This window comes from Aythya ferina (genome assembly GCF_964211825.1).
Source record: "Aythya ferina genome assembly, chromosome: 28".
In the NCBI taxonomy this organism is placed as follows: domain Eukaryota; kingdom Metazoa; phylum Chordata; class Aves; order Anseriformes; family Anatidae; genus Aythya; species Aythya ferina.
Genome location: NC_140325.1, coordinates 2,440,346 through 2,458,687, shown reverse-complemented (window position 1 = coordinate 2,458,687; position 18,342 = coordinate 2,440,346). Strand labels below are relative to the sequence as shown.

General features: G+C 53.9%; 1 protein-coding gene and 1 long non-coding RNA gene across 2 annotated transcripts; both read right to left on the bottom strand.

Annotated features, from left to right (window-relative positions):
* Positions 1–1,925: 1,925 nt before the first annotated feature.
* Positions 1,926–13,631, bottom strand: SLC48A1 (solute carrier family 48 member 1). Its single transcript, XM_084500056.1, has 3 exons — positions 13,446–13,631; positions 4,410–4,577; positions 1,926–3,764 (listed from the first exon to the last, which is right to left on the bottom strand). The coding sequence occupies exons 1-3, from the start codon at positions 13,582–13,584 to the stop codon at positions 3,628–3,630; spliced, it is 444 nt and encodes a 147-aa protein (XP_084356182.1). The 5' UTR covers positions 13,585–13,631; the 3' UTR covers positions 1,926–3,627.
* On the bottom strand, positions 5,674–11,621 carry LOC311424703. The gene is made up of 3 exons (XR_014686165.1): positions 10,317–11,621; positions 7,583–10,230; positions 5,674–7,443 (listed from the first exon to the last, which is right to left on the bottom strand). It is a non-coding gene; the product is annotated as an uncharacterized lncRNA (long non-coding RNA).
* Positions 13,632–18,342: the final 4,711 nt, after the last annotated feature.

Here is an 18,342-nt window from a genome sequence, read left to right as displayed (position 1 = left end):
AACGCTGCTGCACCCCCCAGTTTGGTGAAAAAACAGGGAATTTCGTGAAAAGTCTCCTGTTGGGTGGTAAAGCCTGCTCTGCCCTGAGAAAGGAGCTGGGGTCCCCAGGATTTTGGGGAGCCTGCAGGAAGGAAAGGGTCCTGGTGCAAGGTGGGGGGGTTGGAGGGGTGGTTGTGGCCCTTTAGAGCCACCTGAGCCCCTGCTCCCCTCGCATCCCAGCTCCAAAGGGCTGAGCCTGGAATTTGGGCTCAGCTCCTGCCCTGCCTGGTTCAGAGCAGGAGCTGGAAGCCTTGCTGCAGGGGAGGAGAAACCTCTTCCCATCCTGACCGGTGCAGCCCGACCCGTGTTTCGGAGGGCACCTGGATGCACTGAGCTGCAAATCCCAACCCGCAGCCCAGGGGAGCCACCCAGGGGACACAAAACCCCAAAAACCAAGTGAAGAGCCATCACCTCCTTGTCCTACCTGCCCTGAACCTCGCAGGCAGCCCAGGAGCAGCTTCGTGGCCAGGAACCTACAGACAGGGGGATGTCGGGACACCACGCCGGGTGGGTACCAACGTCCCCAAGCATCCCTCTCGCTGCGCCACCTGGCCACCCCGCTCAGCCCCAGGGCCCCGACGCAGGGGACAAGGCCCTGGGGAGGGCTCTGGTGCTGTCCCCGTCTGGTGCTGTCAGCCCTCGGCACATCCCCATCCACGGCAGAGACTCGGTGGCTCCACAGCAGAACGAAACCAGCTGGGATTTCGGCACGAAGGAGCCGGGAGCGGTGCCAGGAGCGACCTCCCAGCGCAGGAGCAGCTCCCAGAGCCGCCCGTGAGACCCCAGCGAGGCACGAGCAAGCCCCAAAATCCCCCCCTGGTGCATCTCATTCCCCCACAGACCCTCCAGACTTTCCTAGTGTGGGGATTTAGGTGAAAAAACAGCTTGGAAGGGGCTTGGTCCATGCCCCAAGGGGCTCCAACTTGGCTGCAGCTCCAAGGGGACCTCAGCTGGGCTGCCCTGGTGGTGCAGGACCCTGCTGCAGCCCGGGGGGGGGTCCCAGCTCGCCCCCTCCGTGCTGCTCCACCGCTGCTCCCCATGGCCAAGCCGCTGCTGCCCTCCGCCGGCCGCTGCCCACCCTGCACCCATGGGTGCTGGCCTCCTGGTTCAGCCAGGATCCCCCCCTCCAGGCTGCTTCTGATGGGGTGGCAGGGGGAAATAACCCCTCCTGCCCCCAGCAGACCCCTCATATTTCACCCCAAAAGCCCCCAGCGAGGCTGCTTGGGGTCCTTTTGGGGAAGGTGGCCAGGGATGGGGCTGAGCCCGGCAAACTCGTTTCGTTTGTGGCTGGAGCTCCCCCAGCTCCACTTGGACCCCTTCCTCCTGGAGGAAAAGCTTCAAAGGCGTGATGCTGTCCCAGCGCCTCCCAAATTTATTCCAAATGTTCTCATTATCACGGCCTCCCCCCGGCCAGGAGACGGAAAGCAGATGATGGGCAGTAAATACCTGGGGTCTTCTCCCTGAGCAGAGGTTTGGGAATCTCACCTGGGGCTGCAGGGGTGCACGATCTGAGATTTTTACTATTTATAAGACAACAACCCCCCCCCCAGTAAGTCCTTTGTGGGATCCCTCGGGGAGAAAATTCACGGCTCCGAAATAAAAGCGCCCCTCAAAGGTGTGGTTTGAGGAGGTGTTAGACATGGCGTGAAGTTTTGGGAGGAAAGAAACAAAAAAAAACAGATAAAAAATACCGTATCGGGTATTGCTACGTGTGGTTATAGGTGTTGAGGGTGCAGTAAAGGTTAAAATTGCTGTGATTGTGCATCGCCCCCAAAAGCTGAGTGTTTTGTCCAATTCCTGTCCTCCCCACGCTCCTGCAGGCTTTCAATGGGAAAGGGAAAGAGCCGGGATTTAACAATTTTATAGAACAAACTCTGCAGACACCGTTTTGGTGAGAAAGACGAGTGTATTTCTGCTCTTCCCGTGGTGTCACACACGAGTTACACAGCGCAGCTTAGTACAAGGAGACACTGGGATACACACGAAGGAGCCCCGCCGTGGATCACTCCATCCCGCTGCAGGACCGAGCCTTACACCAAGCGTGCAAACGAAGCGTAAACGATGTAAAAATATATTATATATTTACATAGACGATCTCTTAAAAAGCTGAGATGGAAGTAGAAATTCCAGAGCTAAAACACGTCAGGGAGAAAACGGGGTGGGGTTAGATGCTGTGAGCGGTTTCGTAGGCAAATTTTAGTGTCACAAAAATAAACTTTAAAAACCTCCGGGGTCAGCTGAGGGGATTTTTGGGATGTGTGCCCGGGAAGGGAGCCCCGATGCGCTGCTTGCTGCGAACACGTGGGCAGAGTCGTGCTGGGGAAACGTGAGACGAGAGATGGCTTCTTGCAAACACCCACCCTAAAACCTCCCGCAAACCCCACGTTGGATCCGTGGCAGGGAATGCCGGGCATGCTGGCAGCCCGACGTCAGCAGAACGGGAGATTTTAGGATTTTAAAGCCTGAGTATTAACCTCGTAAGCACATTTCACGTACGCAGCCTTTTGTCGGGCTCCAGCAGCCTCCAGCAGGTTCCCCGGCACGGCTGGCTTGGTGCGTTGACCCGGCGTCCCTCCAGCTGGGTAAATTGAGGATCTTCCCACCCAAAAACCAAGGGAATGCTATCCAGGTGTTGTCAGCTGCTTGCAAAATACCCTCAGCAGCTCCATTTAATTATTACGTGCTCAAACCTCTCGCCTTCCACAGCAAAGCAGGGACCAGTGGCAGCGCAGGCGGTGTACATCGGGCGCTCATTTTGGAGGCTTGTTGGATACCTTTTTTTTTATTTTTGAGGACCATATCTCCTTTCCCTCTCTCATCCTGCTCATAAAGGGAAGCCGAGCCAAGAAAAGGAAACGCCGCTACCTATGGACATACTTTTTTTTAGAAGAATCATGTTCAGGTTTCTCCTGAGGTTCAGGTAAGCAAGCCCTTCCCCAGCGCACCTGCCACCCGAACACCTTGTTCTGCTCCCTAGAAAATTTAGCATGAAATAAAATATTAAATTCCTTCTGGGTGAGCAGCCAGAATCAGCACTCTCCACCCCATCCCCTACTACTAGTTGTAAAAGGGTAGTACTGGAAGATGTGTGGTACTGCCTGGAAGCTACCCAAGGATTTGCTACGAAGGAAGGCCAGCTCTCCCTCTGAGGAGCAGAGCAGTGCAAAAAGGAGATGATTTCCACCCAGCAGGGTTTCTGGGCACATCTGGGCACCCACCTGGCGATTCCCTCGCAAGCACGAGGTGTCGGGGTGCTGTGTGGGCTTCCTCCCCACGTGGAAGCCCAAGGACTTGAGGGCAACACAAAGAGTGGGTCTGGGCCTGCTGTGTGTAAGCAGACGGAGTCTTTTGACCCGCTGCCAGACACTGGGACTCCCGGGCAAGTTACAGAAAGACTGGATTGACATCGTTAGCCAAACTTTAAATGGTTGAGTAAAAGCAATTAGGAAGAACCCCTACTGCAGACAGACAAACCAAGCAGCACTGGGTGAGTTCCTTCTCTGCCTCTTGCGCATCTCTCGCGTGTACCATGCCTTCGGGGGGCAGATCAGACCTCCAGCACCTTCAGACGGGATTGAAGTCCAAGTGTTAGAAGTCACTGAGGATACTGATGTCTGCGAACTCGTTCCTGTACCGGTAGGCGTACAGACTGAGCAGGAAGGCCCATTTCAAGGAGATGAAGCTCCAGACGCACGACAGGTAGTAGCTTCTGGGATCAGTCAGGGCTAGGAGAGAGAACAAGGACACAAGGTGCATTTACAAACCGTTTTATTCCTTGTGCAGCCCGGCCAGAAAAAAAAAAAAAGAAAAAAAAATCGGTCCCAAATGAAAACGCAGTCCCCAAAAAAAAAAAAAACCAAACACGATCCTTCTCCCTTTGATCTACGGCCAAGCAACCACTGGGAGGAATGACACGAGCCCTCATATGACACTTGCACAGCTCCCAGGGACGCGGCTCTGCGTGCTGACTAAGCTCCGAAGGCATTTCGCCCCGCTGGCTCCTGTTTAGATTTCAAAGTCCTCGCCCACCTGCTTTACGAGCGCTGAGGCACGGTGTTTCCGAGCACTCCCCTCAGCTGTCAGAGGAGTAAATTCCAGTTTCTGCTGAAGACTAAGCTGGGAAATGGGGATTGTTTGCAGGTTTAGCAGGGCGGCTATCAGACAGCAGCAGACGGGCGCTGCCCTAGGGAGTGGTGCCCATCGGCTCTCGTGACAGCAGAAAAATGAAATGCTTTCTGGCACCCTCCCCAAAAACCTCACGGTGCCTCTCAAGAGGTGGCAGGAGCCCCCCCAGTCTGTTCCTTCCCACCCAGCCCCAGTAAGCCCAGTAGCACCAGCTGCTGCTCCCAGTACTGCTGCCAGGTACTTACACTGGTGCTTGGTGATGGCCAGGACGAGGAAGGTGCAGATCCCCACCACTGAGAGGGCTGAGAAGAGGATCCCGATGAAGAGGAAGAACCTCAGCCCTTTTAACCAGGTCCTCCAGTAATCCTGCACATACATCACATGCGTGATTAGGGCCCAGAGCGCCAGAACACCTGCTCGATCAGACAGCAAGGGGAATCAGTACCGTGCATCACACCACGACACAGAAAGGTGCTGAATAAATACACATCCCAATAACCGCCCCCCAAAAAATCACTGAATGTTAACACTTCATTGCCAGGACACTCAGAAAAGGGGGGCAAGAGGGCTGCCCGTGCGAGCATCGCCCTCCGCAAGCACCCCACAGCTTTAGGGCAGGCTTTAGGGTACAGGTCCGGATCCCAGGCTGGCACAGAAAGGGCTTCGTTCATCGAATGCATTCCCCCGAACAATATTTTCATTTTCCTGTGCTGAGCAGCCCCGTTTGGAAGGGCTCTGCACACACAGTGATCCCTCGAGGGCCCTTCCAAGCCCTAAAATTCTGATTTATCGACTTCTCCATGCAACCTCGGGGACAGCAGCCGCAGCCAGGCACCTCCCGAGAAGCAGCTCACCTTTTTACAAAACCCAGGGAGCCCCTTTTACACCCAGGGCTGACGAAGACCACCCCACGACCACTCACTTCAGACACCCAAGAAAGACCTAGCTCAGCACCCCGCACGTCACCCCGCACCTTTTGGCTCCAGCACATCTCCACTTAACCCCGCAGGGCGTCCACACGCACAAATCCCCTCCGAGCCCTTGAGGTGACCCAAAATTACCAGCCACTGGGATCCGTGTCACCGTCTGGCTGCCCTACAGGAAAACCTTTGTTTTCCTTTGCATTTATCCACAGAGCAAATTTACTCCTTATGCTAAAGAAGGGCTACCACAAGGAGGGGACGGGACCACGCGCTGCTGTGCCGATGGATAATTGCACAAGAGTACAAGGAACACGATCCAAAGCTCTCCCAAACGAGCTTAATTCAGGTTTTACCCAATTACCACAAAGCCTTCCTGTCCTCCTTGCTGTTTTCTGTGCTTTCAGAGAACCGTACAGCTATTTCAATTTTTTTTTCCCCAATTTATTTGGAAATATTCTGACAGCAGCTTGAGCGTTTGAAACGCGTGGCCCAAGCCCTTAACTCACAAAGGAAGCACTGGGGAACAAAACCCACAACGCTGCTGCCAAGCTGGTCGGATTTTCAAAGGGCTGTGACATTTCTGTCGGCGTTTCTGAAAGCAGAAGGGTGCAGAAGTTCAGCTCCCAGCTGATTATTTACGTACAATTCCCACTTAGGGCAAAGCACGCTCGGGAGGTGCTGAAGGTGGACGAAATCTGGCTCCGCACTCCTGGGGCTGGCCCAAAACGTCCCGGTTACACAAGCAGACAAGCAGCTGAGCACGTCCAGGTCTTTGTTTTGTGTTTTAAGATCAGCACGGCTTGCGGAGAAGCAGCAAAAGGCACTTCCAAGGGCTTAGGGGACCGTTCCCGACCCACATTTCAACCCCCTTGTCAGAAGGGAGAGGAAATGAGGGAGCAAAAGGCACGAAAGCCCCCAAGTACCGAGCACTTTCTGATGTAAGGAGAAATGACACATCCTTCCCTGATCCTGTGCTTAAAAAATATGCTATCTTTTCACCAAATACGAAAGAAAAAACGAGACCAGGCACTCGGTGTAAGAAAAGTGGGTCCAAATGCTTAAAGAGCTGCCCGGTGCTCCTCCTTTTTGCTGCCACCTCCTGTAGACGTCGTATTTTAAGGGTGGCAGCAAGGAGGGAGGAAAAAAAGGACAAAAAAGGACAATAGCACTGCTAAAATACCAGGCTGCTTTACGAGGTACCCTGTAATAACACAGAACCCCCCCCTCTGCAGCTACCTTCAGTGCCTTCGGGTGGTGCCAAGTGGCTGCGGACACCCTCCACGGTGCCCCAGAGGAAGAAAAAAGGTGGAGGATGGAGCAGAAAAGGCAACTTTTCACTAGGGGCACTCCGGATTTTGCTGCTGTGGCTCTCCCCAGGGCAGCAGGGATGCTGCTGTGCCACGACGGGGCTGGCAGGAGGCGTTTGGGAGCTCTGCAGACGACCGTGGTCACACTGGCAATGCCTTCCAGAAAGCCTGCCATGGGATTTGGTGGCAAAGCCCAGCGCCCAGCTCGCTGATCCACCACTTCCTCGACTTCACGTTACCCTTAACCTCGTGCTCGAGCAAGTTCAACCCACATTTTAAGAAAATATATTAAAAAAAAATAAGGAACTTTAGCTTTCTGATTAGCAAAACCAAGCTGCTTCCCCACCGGCGCCTTTCAGATGACTTGGCACAATTTATCTGAAGTGCTGAGTCAAGCTGCTCGTGTTTCCACGCCAAAAAAGCCTCTAATGCCCCAAAAGCTCTCGTGGTAAGAACAGAAGAAGCACATGAGCATCACCAGATCCCCCCCCCCAGCCTGCCCCTGCCTCTTCCCCAGCCCTAAAGCCTGACACAGCGCTTGAAAGGAAGCCGTGGGGCAAACCTCAGCAGTAAATCCCTAACAGTGACAAGGCAAAAAAAAACAGCTCCTCCACGTGCAGAGCTGGGTCACACGGCTGAGAGGCACAGAGAACCCTTTTACCCCCAAAATATCACCAAAATGTTCGTTATCCCATGAAACAGGGGCGAGCGGGGTCCTCGCCAGCTCCGCCTGCCTCTCCCCTGCACCCCTAAAACACCCCAAAATCCTTCAGCGAGGCTATGGAGCTTGCAGAACAGCGGGGTTTGGTGTTTTTTTTTTCTCCTAAAAGGGCAGAAAAAGGCTACAAGAAGTTAAATCAGCTGGCAGAGCTGCCTCAAGAAGCATCCACAGCAGCAGAGGAAACGTGCGTGTGCTCAGACATTGCAAAAAGCAATGAGAGCAGGACTCTGGTCCTGAATCCCCCAAAAAAGGGGGCCAGCAGCTTTAACACAAACCCCTCAGCTGGATGTAGGCAGCAGAACAGCAGCTAACTCATTCACCTGTGCAACTGCAAACAAAAAAAAACCACATTTTAATAATTTTTTTACTGGAATAGGAATAAAAGTCACGGCATTTAAAGCCTGCAGTGATTAACCGCAGGACCTTCAGCATCCTGAAGCTCCCCCAAATCCCCTCCCCATCCACACCTGTATTTTTGGATTGCATTTTGCATTCACCGAGAAGCAGACCCAGAAGCTGCAGTGACATCACCTGCTGGAAATAACACCAAAAAACCTTCCAGGGAAAGGTTTTGGCTGGGTGGATTTACTCCAAGCTGGAACCACCCTAAAAACGAGAGGCGCTGAACAAAACACAATCGAGGGATTTCCGACAGAGAGCAGCGGGAAAGTTGTTACCTTTAAACCAAAAAAACAAAACTAATTATCCAAAGTACACAAAGCTCCAGGAAAAGGAAGCTGGCCCATCAAACAACCACGAGAACATCTGAAACAACAGCGACAGGGGCAGCGTTTTTTTTTTTTTAAAGCCTTTTATACCTATGAGCTGCTGTTTAATTCATAGTTGAAATATAAAAACCTGCAGCATACTTGGGACACGCTTAAATACATCCTAAAGGGCAAGTCCCAAAGCCGGAGCAAGCTCAGCCTGTGAGCAGGTGCAAAAAAAGATGAAATCCTAAATATTTTGGTAAGCCAACCAACAGACAGGCTGGCACGCTTCAGCTGACGTGGGACCAAACTTTCGCTTTCTCCCAGCGTAAAACCAAAAAGCTGCGAGCGCAAAGAGGCTTCCTCAGAGCCCTGCTCGTCACGGGCAGGGGTTTTGGTCCCTATAAAAAAAAAAAAAAAAGAAAAACAACAAAACAAGTCGCATTGTTTGGCAGGGAAAATGCAGCGCAGCTGCCTTCCCGGAGCTCGGAGCAGCCAGAGGCCACGTCTGCACGCCGTGCTGGGACGCGGCGTACGGCACTAACGGGCGGGCCAGATTCGAGGGAAAAAAACAACAAATGCGTGAGCGAGGAAAAAAAAAATTAAAAAAAACAATAAATGTGTAGAGCGAGGCCAAGAAGCCGAGCAGAGGAGCTCTCCTGCCAGCTGCACGGAGCTCCAAGCGCTTGCGGACGACGGGACAAAGCTGAGAGCGAGCAAAATGAGAATAAAATTGTAAAAATGAAAAGTATTAAAATCTACTTGCACTGTTCTGGAAAATATGAAGTCTACAGTGAGCAGCGAGAAGAGTTTTTTCAAGGCCTTCCATCATTTTCCATCTGCACAACCTCTTTTTACACATTCTGCTACTCAGCAGCATCATTTTAAGCTCATTTTTCCCATTTTTGAGTTGCAGAAACGTTGCCTTCGCTGGTTGATTCCCAGAAAGGGTAAAATGCTCTCTTCCGGCACTCCGAGCCAAGCCAGCTCAGCATCAGCTGTTTTTGGAAGAGGTTAAAAACGGGTTTTCTCTAAGCAGCAATTCTGCCAAAATAGCTAAGGATCAACACCGAAATATTTAAGGAAAACAGCTCTGGGAGGAGAGGAGTCTTTGCAGTATTCTCGTGAAAAGCCCTCGGTAAAACCTCCCTCTGGGCACGTGCAGTCGAGGGCTTTGCTGTTTATTTTGGGACGTTTCGGTTCAGAGGAAAGCAGATCGGGCTGCACGGGCGCAAGAATTTAAAAAAAAAAGGGGATTTTTGAAATAAAATTTCAGCTGCTTGCTCGGCACCGGGCTGGCCTGAGCGGCCGCGTTTAGAAGCAGGAAATGGAAGATGTTCAGATTTCGGATGCTTTGTGCCTCTGCCATTCATGCTGAAGACGAAACCAACATCACATTTTCCACGTAGGAAGGATTCGCTTCTCCCCTCACAATTCTGCAAGATCACAGCGAAGCACAAACCCTGGGCTTTGGCTTTGTGCTTTCTTTTAGTGTGTTTTTCCCCACCTTTCGCCACTGCTTAAGACAATAAAGCAGGCACAAGGCACAACTTAACTTCTTTTTAAGTATTTTGTATGCAAATCTGAGCAATTGGAAATGTTTTATTCCTGCTATGCTTTTTTTTCAGAGAGGGACCAAGCCAATCTGCCTGGATTTCCCAGGATTTTCCTCTCGGTGCTTTCAGAGAATCGTAATTTTTGCAAGCCATGGGTGCTGTGACCAGCCTCAGCCAGCTTCTACTCCTTCCACTTATCAGATATTTTTAAAGTTTCGAGGGTCTGAAAAGTGCGCTTTGTGTTTCATCTTCCTTGCAGCTGCTTTAATATCTGGTCCACATTATGTTCTCAAAGCACAAGCTCTCTATTTTGCCAGAAATATCTGAGCAGCTTGGAAACAGCCAATAAAGTCTCTTATTGTGGAAAAAAAAAAAAAAAAAACACAACTCTTTCTCTATTCAATTTAAAGAGAGAAGATACACACGCAAGAACATTAAAAGCCACTCGGGAAAGGGCTGGATCCATCCTGAAAACATCTAATTGCTTTCTTCTCTTTTAAATTGCCCCTGGCTGAACGAAAACATCAGTTTCGTGGAGATTCATGGCTTACTTCAAAAAAAAAATTAATTTAAGGCGGTGAGGGGGGGAGGTCAAACACACAAACAAGCACTGAAGTATAAAAGCCACTGTGAGTAGCTCAAAATGAAATGGCAAACCACCGAGACGGGCAGCATTAATTCGGGGATGACTTTTGGGGTCCCGTGATCGATCCGTTGAGCTGCTGTCCCGGGGGTTATCGGAAAGCCTCGGTCGGGTGTCGCTGCTTAGAACAAGGGGCTGATAGAGGAGGTCTGCCCCCGATTGAAGAGGATGAGAAAATTCCCATGTGGGCACGCCTGGAGGCAGAGCTGAGATTTAGAGGATTAGCGAGCTGATCTTACCGGGCGCTGTGGTTTTAGGGGGGGTGGGGGGGGTTATTATCATGAAAAGCAACCAGAAAGACTGGAAAGGGGGTTGCTCAGCATCTGAAATTGCACGCTTCTGGTTTCATAACTAGAGGGAATTGAGGGCTCTGGTTACAGACTCAGCACAACCCGACCGCCTGCCCCTCCGCAGTAAACTTGCACGCTGCAGCTCGGGTGAAATGAATTTGAAGTTTCGTTCAGATTCCAGTGACTGCATCCAAGCAGGTGAAAGTTAACGAAACCAGTAGTGGAAGACGGATTTCAAAGGGAAACACAGGAGGAAAGGTTCTCTGGATGATTAGGAAAAGATAAATAAAGCGATTACAAAGCCAGGGGTTCCTAATGGCAGAGGCATCAGCGAGGCTTCTTACAGAGATTAAAACAGAGCCCAGGACAGCACAGGAGAGAGGAAGCACCCAGATAAACATCCTGAAAAACACGCCCCTGATAACACCAAGTGCACATCAGCAAAAATTTAGGCAGGCTGCAACCCAACGTGGGCAAGGGAGAAGCAAAGACACCCAGCAGAGGTGATGGGAGAACGAGAAAGAAAGCTGCAACCAGATCAGCACGCACGAGCACACTCACAGAGAAGGCTGGCAGAAGCCTTGGCTTAATTAGAGGCACGTTAATTAGCAACTTTTGCTAAACTGCCAGCTACACCAGCCTAAACAATCCCCCCCCCCCCCATAAAGTGTCAGCGCTGCCAGCCGCAACAGCCGGACCTGCAGCTCACGCAGGTGCTCGGATCGCTTTTGGAAGCTCCTGAACGAAAAAAGGCACTTTTTGGCCCAAAAAACAAAAGCCTGGGGTGAAGACAGCGACCCCACGGAGCGCACGAGGACACCTCCAGCAGGGTTTTATGCTCGCCCCGTGCCACCAGCAGCGCCCACGCACCGCGCTTGAGCCGTGCCGGGGGGATTAGGGGGGAAGCCGTCCTTCTGGCTGCGTTAAAAAAAAGTTGCAAGAGGGTTTTTTGGACACCGAAGGGCACACGGCAGTGCCTGAGAGCGAACGTTGCAGCGTCTGCACAGCGGAAAGTTTCAGCCGCTCGCCCACTTCCTTCCCTGCCATTCTCTGCCAGTGGAAATTAAGAGCTGGTTGGCGTGCGACAACAAAAAGAGGTGCCAAAAACAAAACCCCGTGAAATACCTGAAACTGAACGACCCGCGGTGTCTAAACACAAGGCCAACCTCCTACACGCTGTTTTTTGTTTTTATTTTTTTTCGTGGAATAAACTTAATTCAGCAAGCAGCCTTCGCTTCGGTGCATGGGGAAAAAAAAACAGTGATTCTTTTTTTCTTTAAGGTTCCCCCTCCAGCAGTGCCCGAGCACCCTACCCATGTGAAATGTCTGTCCCTGGAGGCTGGCACAACTTGGCTTGAAGGCTTGGCTGGCAGCAGAACAAATTTCAAAGGTCCTTCCCGTACACGAGTGGTTCTGTTCCTACTCGATCCCGGCCTGTTTGCAGGACAGCACGCTACACGTGATCGGCTGGGGAGCATAAAGGAGAAATCTCATCTCATTTCGCCTGTTGGAACACGGAGAGCGAAGCAGAAGGGCAGGAAAAAGCAGCCGAGAGTGGAAGATGACAGGAGCCTCTTAAATCAGCTTTGTCACAACAGCGAAAGACGCTGAAAGCCTTTCTGATTACTTCTTAATGCGTTTCTGAGGCTTTGGGGATCCTGCCGAGGCTCTGCCTCTGGATGTGCCACAGATGCTTGCGAGCCCGCAAATTCACCGAGTGCAACCTTGCAAGTGGCTGTTCTTTTAATCTCGCTTACCTTGAGCCCCTGTTACCTTTAATCAAAATTAAAGAATTTTGGAGAAATGGCAAGAAGAGGGCGAGGGAGCTGAGGGAATCGGCTGGATGGCAAACCTAGCACAACGCTGGGCATCCCAGCTGCCCTGCTGGGGCAAACACCCAGGTGGTCACAGCAGCGTTGGATTCACTCATGTGCAAGCAGAAATCCGGATTCTTTACCAAATTTCACTTCCCTTTAAGCTCTTCCTCCAGGTGGTCGCTTGAATTCAGCCAGAGAAAACCCCGGAGCTGGTGAGCGGAGGGATGGCTGCGATCTGCTCCAACCCAACCATTAACGAAAAATATATAACTTAAACACGATATTGATGCATCACTGATTTCAGAGGAAATAAAGATGGGTTTTTGCAGCCTGTGGCCTGTCTGAAAAGCAGCTCAAACGCCTGTCTCAGAGCATCCAGCCCAGATGCTTTCAGCGGGTACAAACCTCAGGAAGCGGGCAATTTGGGTTTTTCCTGAAAACCCAGAGCACGCGTAAATGCTGCTTTCCAGGCCAAAATCTCGCCGGGAAAGTCAACAAAACTTTAAAGTTTTGAAGTTTAAAATAAAAGCCTCTTTTCGGTAAGAAGGCCGGCCGGCACCTGGGGCTCCCCGCACGCAGGTGCAGTCGGCGTGTCCCAAAAAATGCTGCTTGGTTTCCCCAGCTGCAAACGCAGCCAGACACCGGCCCCTGGTCCCAAGCTCCCCAAATATCTTCGGGGGAGGCCAGAAAAAGCCCCCAAACCCCCACCCGAGCCTCGAAGCCCCCCGGGGGCTGTCACAGGGAGCTTCCCACCCCTAAAGGGCCCCCCAAGGATCCCCAAATCCAGCTCCTGGCTCCAGACCCCGAACCCCAACCACGTTTCCGAGAGCGTTGGGACAGGGATCCCGCAACTCCAGGGCTGCGACCAGGTCCCTGGGGATCCCATCCCAGCGCCGAGCACCTCTGGGTGCAGAACTGCCCCTGGAGCTCGCCTGTCACAGCCCTGGGCCCAGCACCATGGGCTCAGCACCAGCCCCAGCACCATGGGCTCAGCACCCCGGGCATGAACGGCTCCTGTCTGCTGTGATCACCCCCCCCAGCCCCAACCCCAGCACCCCGGGCCCCAGCACCTTGGGTCCAGCACCACGGGGCCCAGCCTCAGCCCCAGCACCCCAGGCCCAGCACCCTGGGCCCAGCACCAGCACCCTGGGCACGAACGGCTCCTGCCCGCCCCGATCTCCCCCCCCAGCCCCATTCCCATTCCCATTCCCAGCCCCATTCCCAGCCCCATTCCCATTCCCGTCCCCATTCCCATTCCCGTCCCCATTCCCAGCCCCAGCCCCGTCCCCAGCCCCGTTCCCGTTCCCAGCCTACCGGAGAGCCCCCCGGCGGCGGCGGTGGCTGGCTGTCGGAAGGCAGCGGCCAGGCTCCAGGTGAAGAAGGCCGAGAGCCCCAGCGCGCAGCCGGTGGCCGCGTAGGCCAGGCGCAGGGCGAGCGCCCGGCTCACCGCCATCGGAGCGCTGCGCCGCCGCACGCCCCGCCCACCGCCGCACAGCCCCGCCCACCTCCCTCAAACCCCGCCCAGCCGCGCCAAGCCCCGCCCACCCCCGCGCTTAAACCCAATGTGCGCCGCCGTAGAGCCACGCCCGTCAGCTCTCAAGCCACGCCCACAATGCTTAAAGCCACGCCCAGAATCCGCAAAGCCACGCCCATCAGACGGAAGCCTCGCCCACCACCCAGTCCCGTCTCCGACTCCCTCCGCTAAGCCACGCCCACTGTGGTCGCTAAGCCACGACCACTGGCAGGGCGCCCCCCGGCGGCCCGGAGGATTTGGGGGGGAAGGGGTGGGGGGAGAAGGGGGGCTGTGGGGGGGTTATGGGGGTTTTGGGGGGTTATGGGGGTTGTGGGGGGTGTATAGGGACACCGGGGGACATGGGGAAATGGGGGATTTAGGGACACGAGGGGGACATGGGGGTTATATGGGATTTGGGGTCATGGGGTCATGGGGGGGCACATTTGGGAAATGGGGGACAATGGGACACGAGGAGGGCACAGGGGTTATGGGGGGTATGGGGTCATGGGGGGGACATGGGGAAATGGGGGATTTGGGGACATGAGAGGGGCATGGGGGTTATATGGGATTTGGGGGTGTGGGGTCATGGGGGGGCACATTGGGGAAGTGGGACACGAGGGGGGCATGGGGATTATGGGGGATTATGAGGTGCAATAGGGACATGGGGGGGACATGGGGAAATGGGGGATTTCCCAATTTCAGCCCAATTTCTGCCTGCGGCTCCCTGGCCGCAGGGCACCCCACAGTAGGGCCGGGTGCTCAGCCCGGCACCCTGGAGCCCGTTGCACGCTCGGCTCTGTCTCCTAATGCTTTTTCCTTCAATTTCCGTCAATTTAAGGCAAAGTTTCCGCGTTTCCGGCCTGGCTCGGCCGCAGGCGGAGGAGTCCCTGCTCTAGATGGCAGCAGCCTCCTTCCCTTTAGGGCCGAGCCACCCCAGCACCAATTCCCCTTCACCTCCCTCACCCCGCAGCGGGGTCTGGAAGCCCACCAAGGCCGGAGCTGCCCCACAGACCCCCCCCAAGACCCTCCCCAGGTTCAGCCCCCGCCACCAGGAGCCTGGCTCTATCCTCTCCCTAACCCCAAAAGGAGGGTGGGAGGTGACCCCAAAGCTTCTGGGCCCTATAGGATGGACGAGGCCTGCTCCCCCAGCTTGTCCCCATGGGAAGTGCTCCGGGCTGTGACCGTCTTGGTGGCCGACCCTAAATTCACTCTTTTAGCCACAAATGTCCCGTGTGGGTGGCACTTTGTCCCCGTTGCCTCCTCGTGCTCATAATGTGACACGGGACAGGTCCGGGATGGGTCCCTGTGGTGCCACCACCCTCCACCACTATGGGGCCACAAGCTCAGCCCGTTGCAGGGCAGTTATTTCCCCTTGTGTGGCCTTATTTTTAAAGAACCACAGAACCATGAGGGCTGGAAAACCCCTCCAAAATCACCCGCTCCCCCTCCCACCATCACCCCCCAAACCACGTCCCCAAGCACCACGTCCAACCTCTCCCTGAGCACCCCCAGGGACGGTGACACCAAAACAACCCCTGGGCAACCCGTCCCAACGCCTGAATGCTCTTTTCTGAGGATAAATTCCTCCTAATCCCCACCCTACGAGATCCCATCCAGCGGGGAGGATTAATTAGAAACATTTGGAGGCTGTCGGGGACGGATCGAGATGTGGCCCTGCCACCTGCGCACCGCCACGTGGCAAAAGCAAACAAGGAAGGTGGAAGCCGTGGGATTACATAAATAAATGCATGTTCTTGAGGCTGTTGGGCACCAAAACGTGCCCTGAGGCTGCGGAGACATGCGGAGACATCGGGGAGAAAGGGGAGGATGAGGAGGAGCCTTCGTTTTTGGGTGGTGGCCACCGTGGAAAGCTCACCGGGAAGGTCGGTGCTCATGGCGAGGTGTGGCTGAGGCTTCGGCTCGGTTCAAAATCAGGAAGAAAAAAATAAATAAAATAAAATAATAATAATAATTTAAAAAAAGCCTTACTGAATTCCTGGCTGAAGGATGGGAAAATTGGAGCGCTGAGCTCGTGGGTGAGCGGAGAAATGGGGAGCAGCCCTCGTCCCCCGTGCCCCTTGTGCCGGAGACGCCGAGCGCACATCAGCCACGCACCGGTGGAAGCACTGCAGGAGGATCCTGGTGTGTGCTTGGGTTTGGCAGGGAAAATCTCAGCCTCATGCCCCCCAGGGCCAAGCACAGCCCTTGGAGGACATTAATAAAATGCTGTGTGCCCTTGGGATTGATGGCTGCAGAGACCTGCTTGACCTTGGGGTTGGATGTGCTGCTAGTGCTTTATTTTTTTTTAGCAGTTAAGCCCTGCAAGGAGCCCTGAAACTTGCAAAAAATAAAATAAAAAAATATAAAAACCAACACCTTTTCTGGCACCTTCTCCTGCAGGAATGCAGGTGCTACATGCACATACCTGAAAGTGCAATACGCGGTGTCAGCAAATGCCAGGAGGCCGTTCTGTGTCAAAACAGGTAAAATCAGTTCCGCTGTGGTCCTCTCTGCCCAGGCTGGCTGTTCGCACACGTCCAGCCTGCAAATTACCCGGCAGAAATTCGGAGAGGGCTCCCAAGGTGTCATCCTGGCTGCGCTGAGTCCAGCTGAGCAACGGGTGCCAAAGGTGAAAGGGTTTTGTAGGACAATTTTTTACAGGTGGAAAACTTTCAGCAGCGATCAGAACCGGGGAAGTTTGGTCTCTGTGGATGACCAAGGTTAAGGGGGGTTGTTTAGGGAGGGTCAGGCCACAGCAGAAAGTCACCCAGGAGTATCTGGGGACACAAAAAATGGGCAAAAGGGCTGGTTCTGGGGAGCAGGTCCATCACTGTGACCAACCTCGGAGGTGGCCAATGTGTCCTTTAAAAGGGAGATGGCTTTGGGGGAGCTTGGGTTGTTTCCAAAAACCAACAGGAAAACTACAGGTAAATACCCTGCAAGGTGCTTTGAGGGAGTACATACAAATAAAGTGGCCTCAAGGATGCAGTGGGCATCGATTCCCAAAGAAATCCATTTTGCGCACTTGCAAATGAGCAGATCCAAAATGAAGACGAGGAAGCTTTGCATGACCCATAGGAAGACGGGAGCAAGATCAGCTATTTGCCTGGCTGCCTCCAGCCTCCAGCACATGATTTAGATCTGAATTTAGAGGATGGGTCTGGCAAGGACCCCGGCTCAAAGATCCCAGGCAGGGATGTGGGAGCAGAATCAGTGCTCAGCAGTAGCTTTATACCAGGTGGGTACAAGGCGATGCCGCCTGCGATGCGCATCCCGGAGGGGCTGACATCACTGCTGCAGCGCAGACCTGCGTGTCTGGGCCAGCAGCGAGAAGGGGAACGGGCACTGCGGGGCATGAGTCACCTCGTCCCGAGGTAAAGATCTCAGCCAGCTCAGGGGAATTGCACCCAAGAAGCGATTGCACCCCGAATCCCTGCCAGAAACGTCGAGGCAGGGCTGGCAGCTGGCACAGGCGCGCGCCTTGATGCTGAAGGAGTCTGGTTCTGGGTCGGCTTTTTGATCCCTTTGGGATTACAGCACGGAAACGTGCTGATCCTCAGGTGGAAAGGCAGTGCCGTTACCGCCCCCAGAGCAACAAACCCCAAAAGAAGAAGCTGAGCGTGCACGGAGGTGCCTGGGCCGACCAGTCCGTGGATCTTCCTTCCTTGCCCCAATATATTGAGGCCGATGCAATCCCTGGACAAGTGCCACGCTGTGCCCAGCTCCGTTGGGATGCTGAACTGGAGGAGATGGGGTTTCCAGCGAAGGATCCCATCCAGCATCACCTTATCCACGATTCTGTCTGTTTTCAGACAAGAGGACCGCATGGCTGGCAGGTGGACGTGGCTTTCCTGTGCCTTTTGGGGTTACAGCTTAGAAAATGGGGGCATCAACCGGGCTGAGAAGAAGCAGGGAGGAAAAGACCCCTTCCAGCTCGGTCAGTGAGATGGGTTTGGAGCGTCCTCAGCCAAGCAGAGGAGCAAGCAGCCCCCAAAGCGCTGGAAGCAGCAGCAACCTCAAGCTGGCCCTGGGATTAAGCCAATTAGAAGCTGCCGGAATTTGCATAGCCCTAATTAAAGATTCACTGAGCAGACACAACGAGACCGAGTCTGAGCAGCCAGCCCGGTGCTCAGCGTTTCCCCGTGGGCCGCCCTGGGTGATGTTTCAGGGCATGATTCACATCCCACACTTGGGAAATCTCCGCTCTCACGGGACGGGACGGGAGCTGTGTCCTCCAGAACCGTCACGCAGATGACAGACAGGGGGGTTGATACCCAATTTATGGCAGAGCTGCTCATTTTGGGTGATCTGGGGTTAAAAAAATGTATATTAAAAAAATCCCAGGCAGCCTCCTGTGATGCCGACACGTGTTCCTGCTTAGCAGCTCACATTTGGCTTGGGTGCACTTCTTAACCCAACCTTGTCACCTTTGTCACCTTTTGCCCCAAAACGAGGTTGCCCAATTCTTAGCAAAACCCACAAAAAGGGGCAGCCCTGGATGGGATCTCATTTTCCCCCCTGCTCCTGGGCGCTGCTTCTTGCAGAGATTTGGACCTTGGACTTTTTCTCCAGCAGCTGGTGGCCAGGTTGCGGCGGGCAGAGGACTTCCCCCGTTAATTGCCCCTGCCTGGCAAAGCTGAAGTCACCGCAACAGCTGGGAACCAGCAGTGATACGAGCCCAGGGATCACCTTCCTCCT

What these genes read in the sequence shown, in the direction of transcription:
- SLC48A1 (XM_084500056.1), bottom strand. Translation starts at nt 13,584, where the DNA reads ATGGCGGTGAGCCGGGCGCTCGCCCTGCGCCTGGCCTACGCGGCCACC. An exon ending in CGCCGCCGGGGGGCTCTCCG is followed by an intron (nt 4,578 to 13,445) that starts GTAGGCTGGGAA and finishes CTGATCGAGCAG; the next exon opens with GTGTTCTGGCGCTCTGGGCC. An exon ending in GGCCATCACCAAGCACCAGT is followed by an intron (nt 3,765 to 4,409) that starts GTAAGTACCTGG and finishes TCTCTCTCCTAG; the next exon opens with CCCTGACTGATCCCAGAAGC.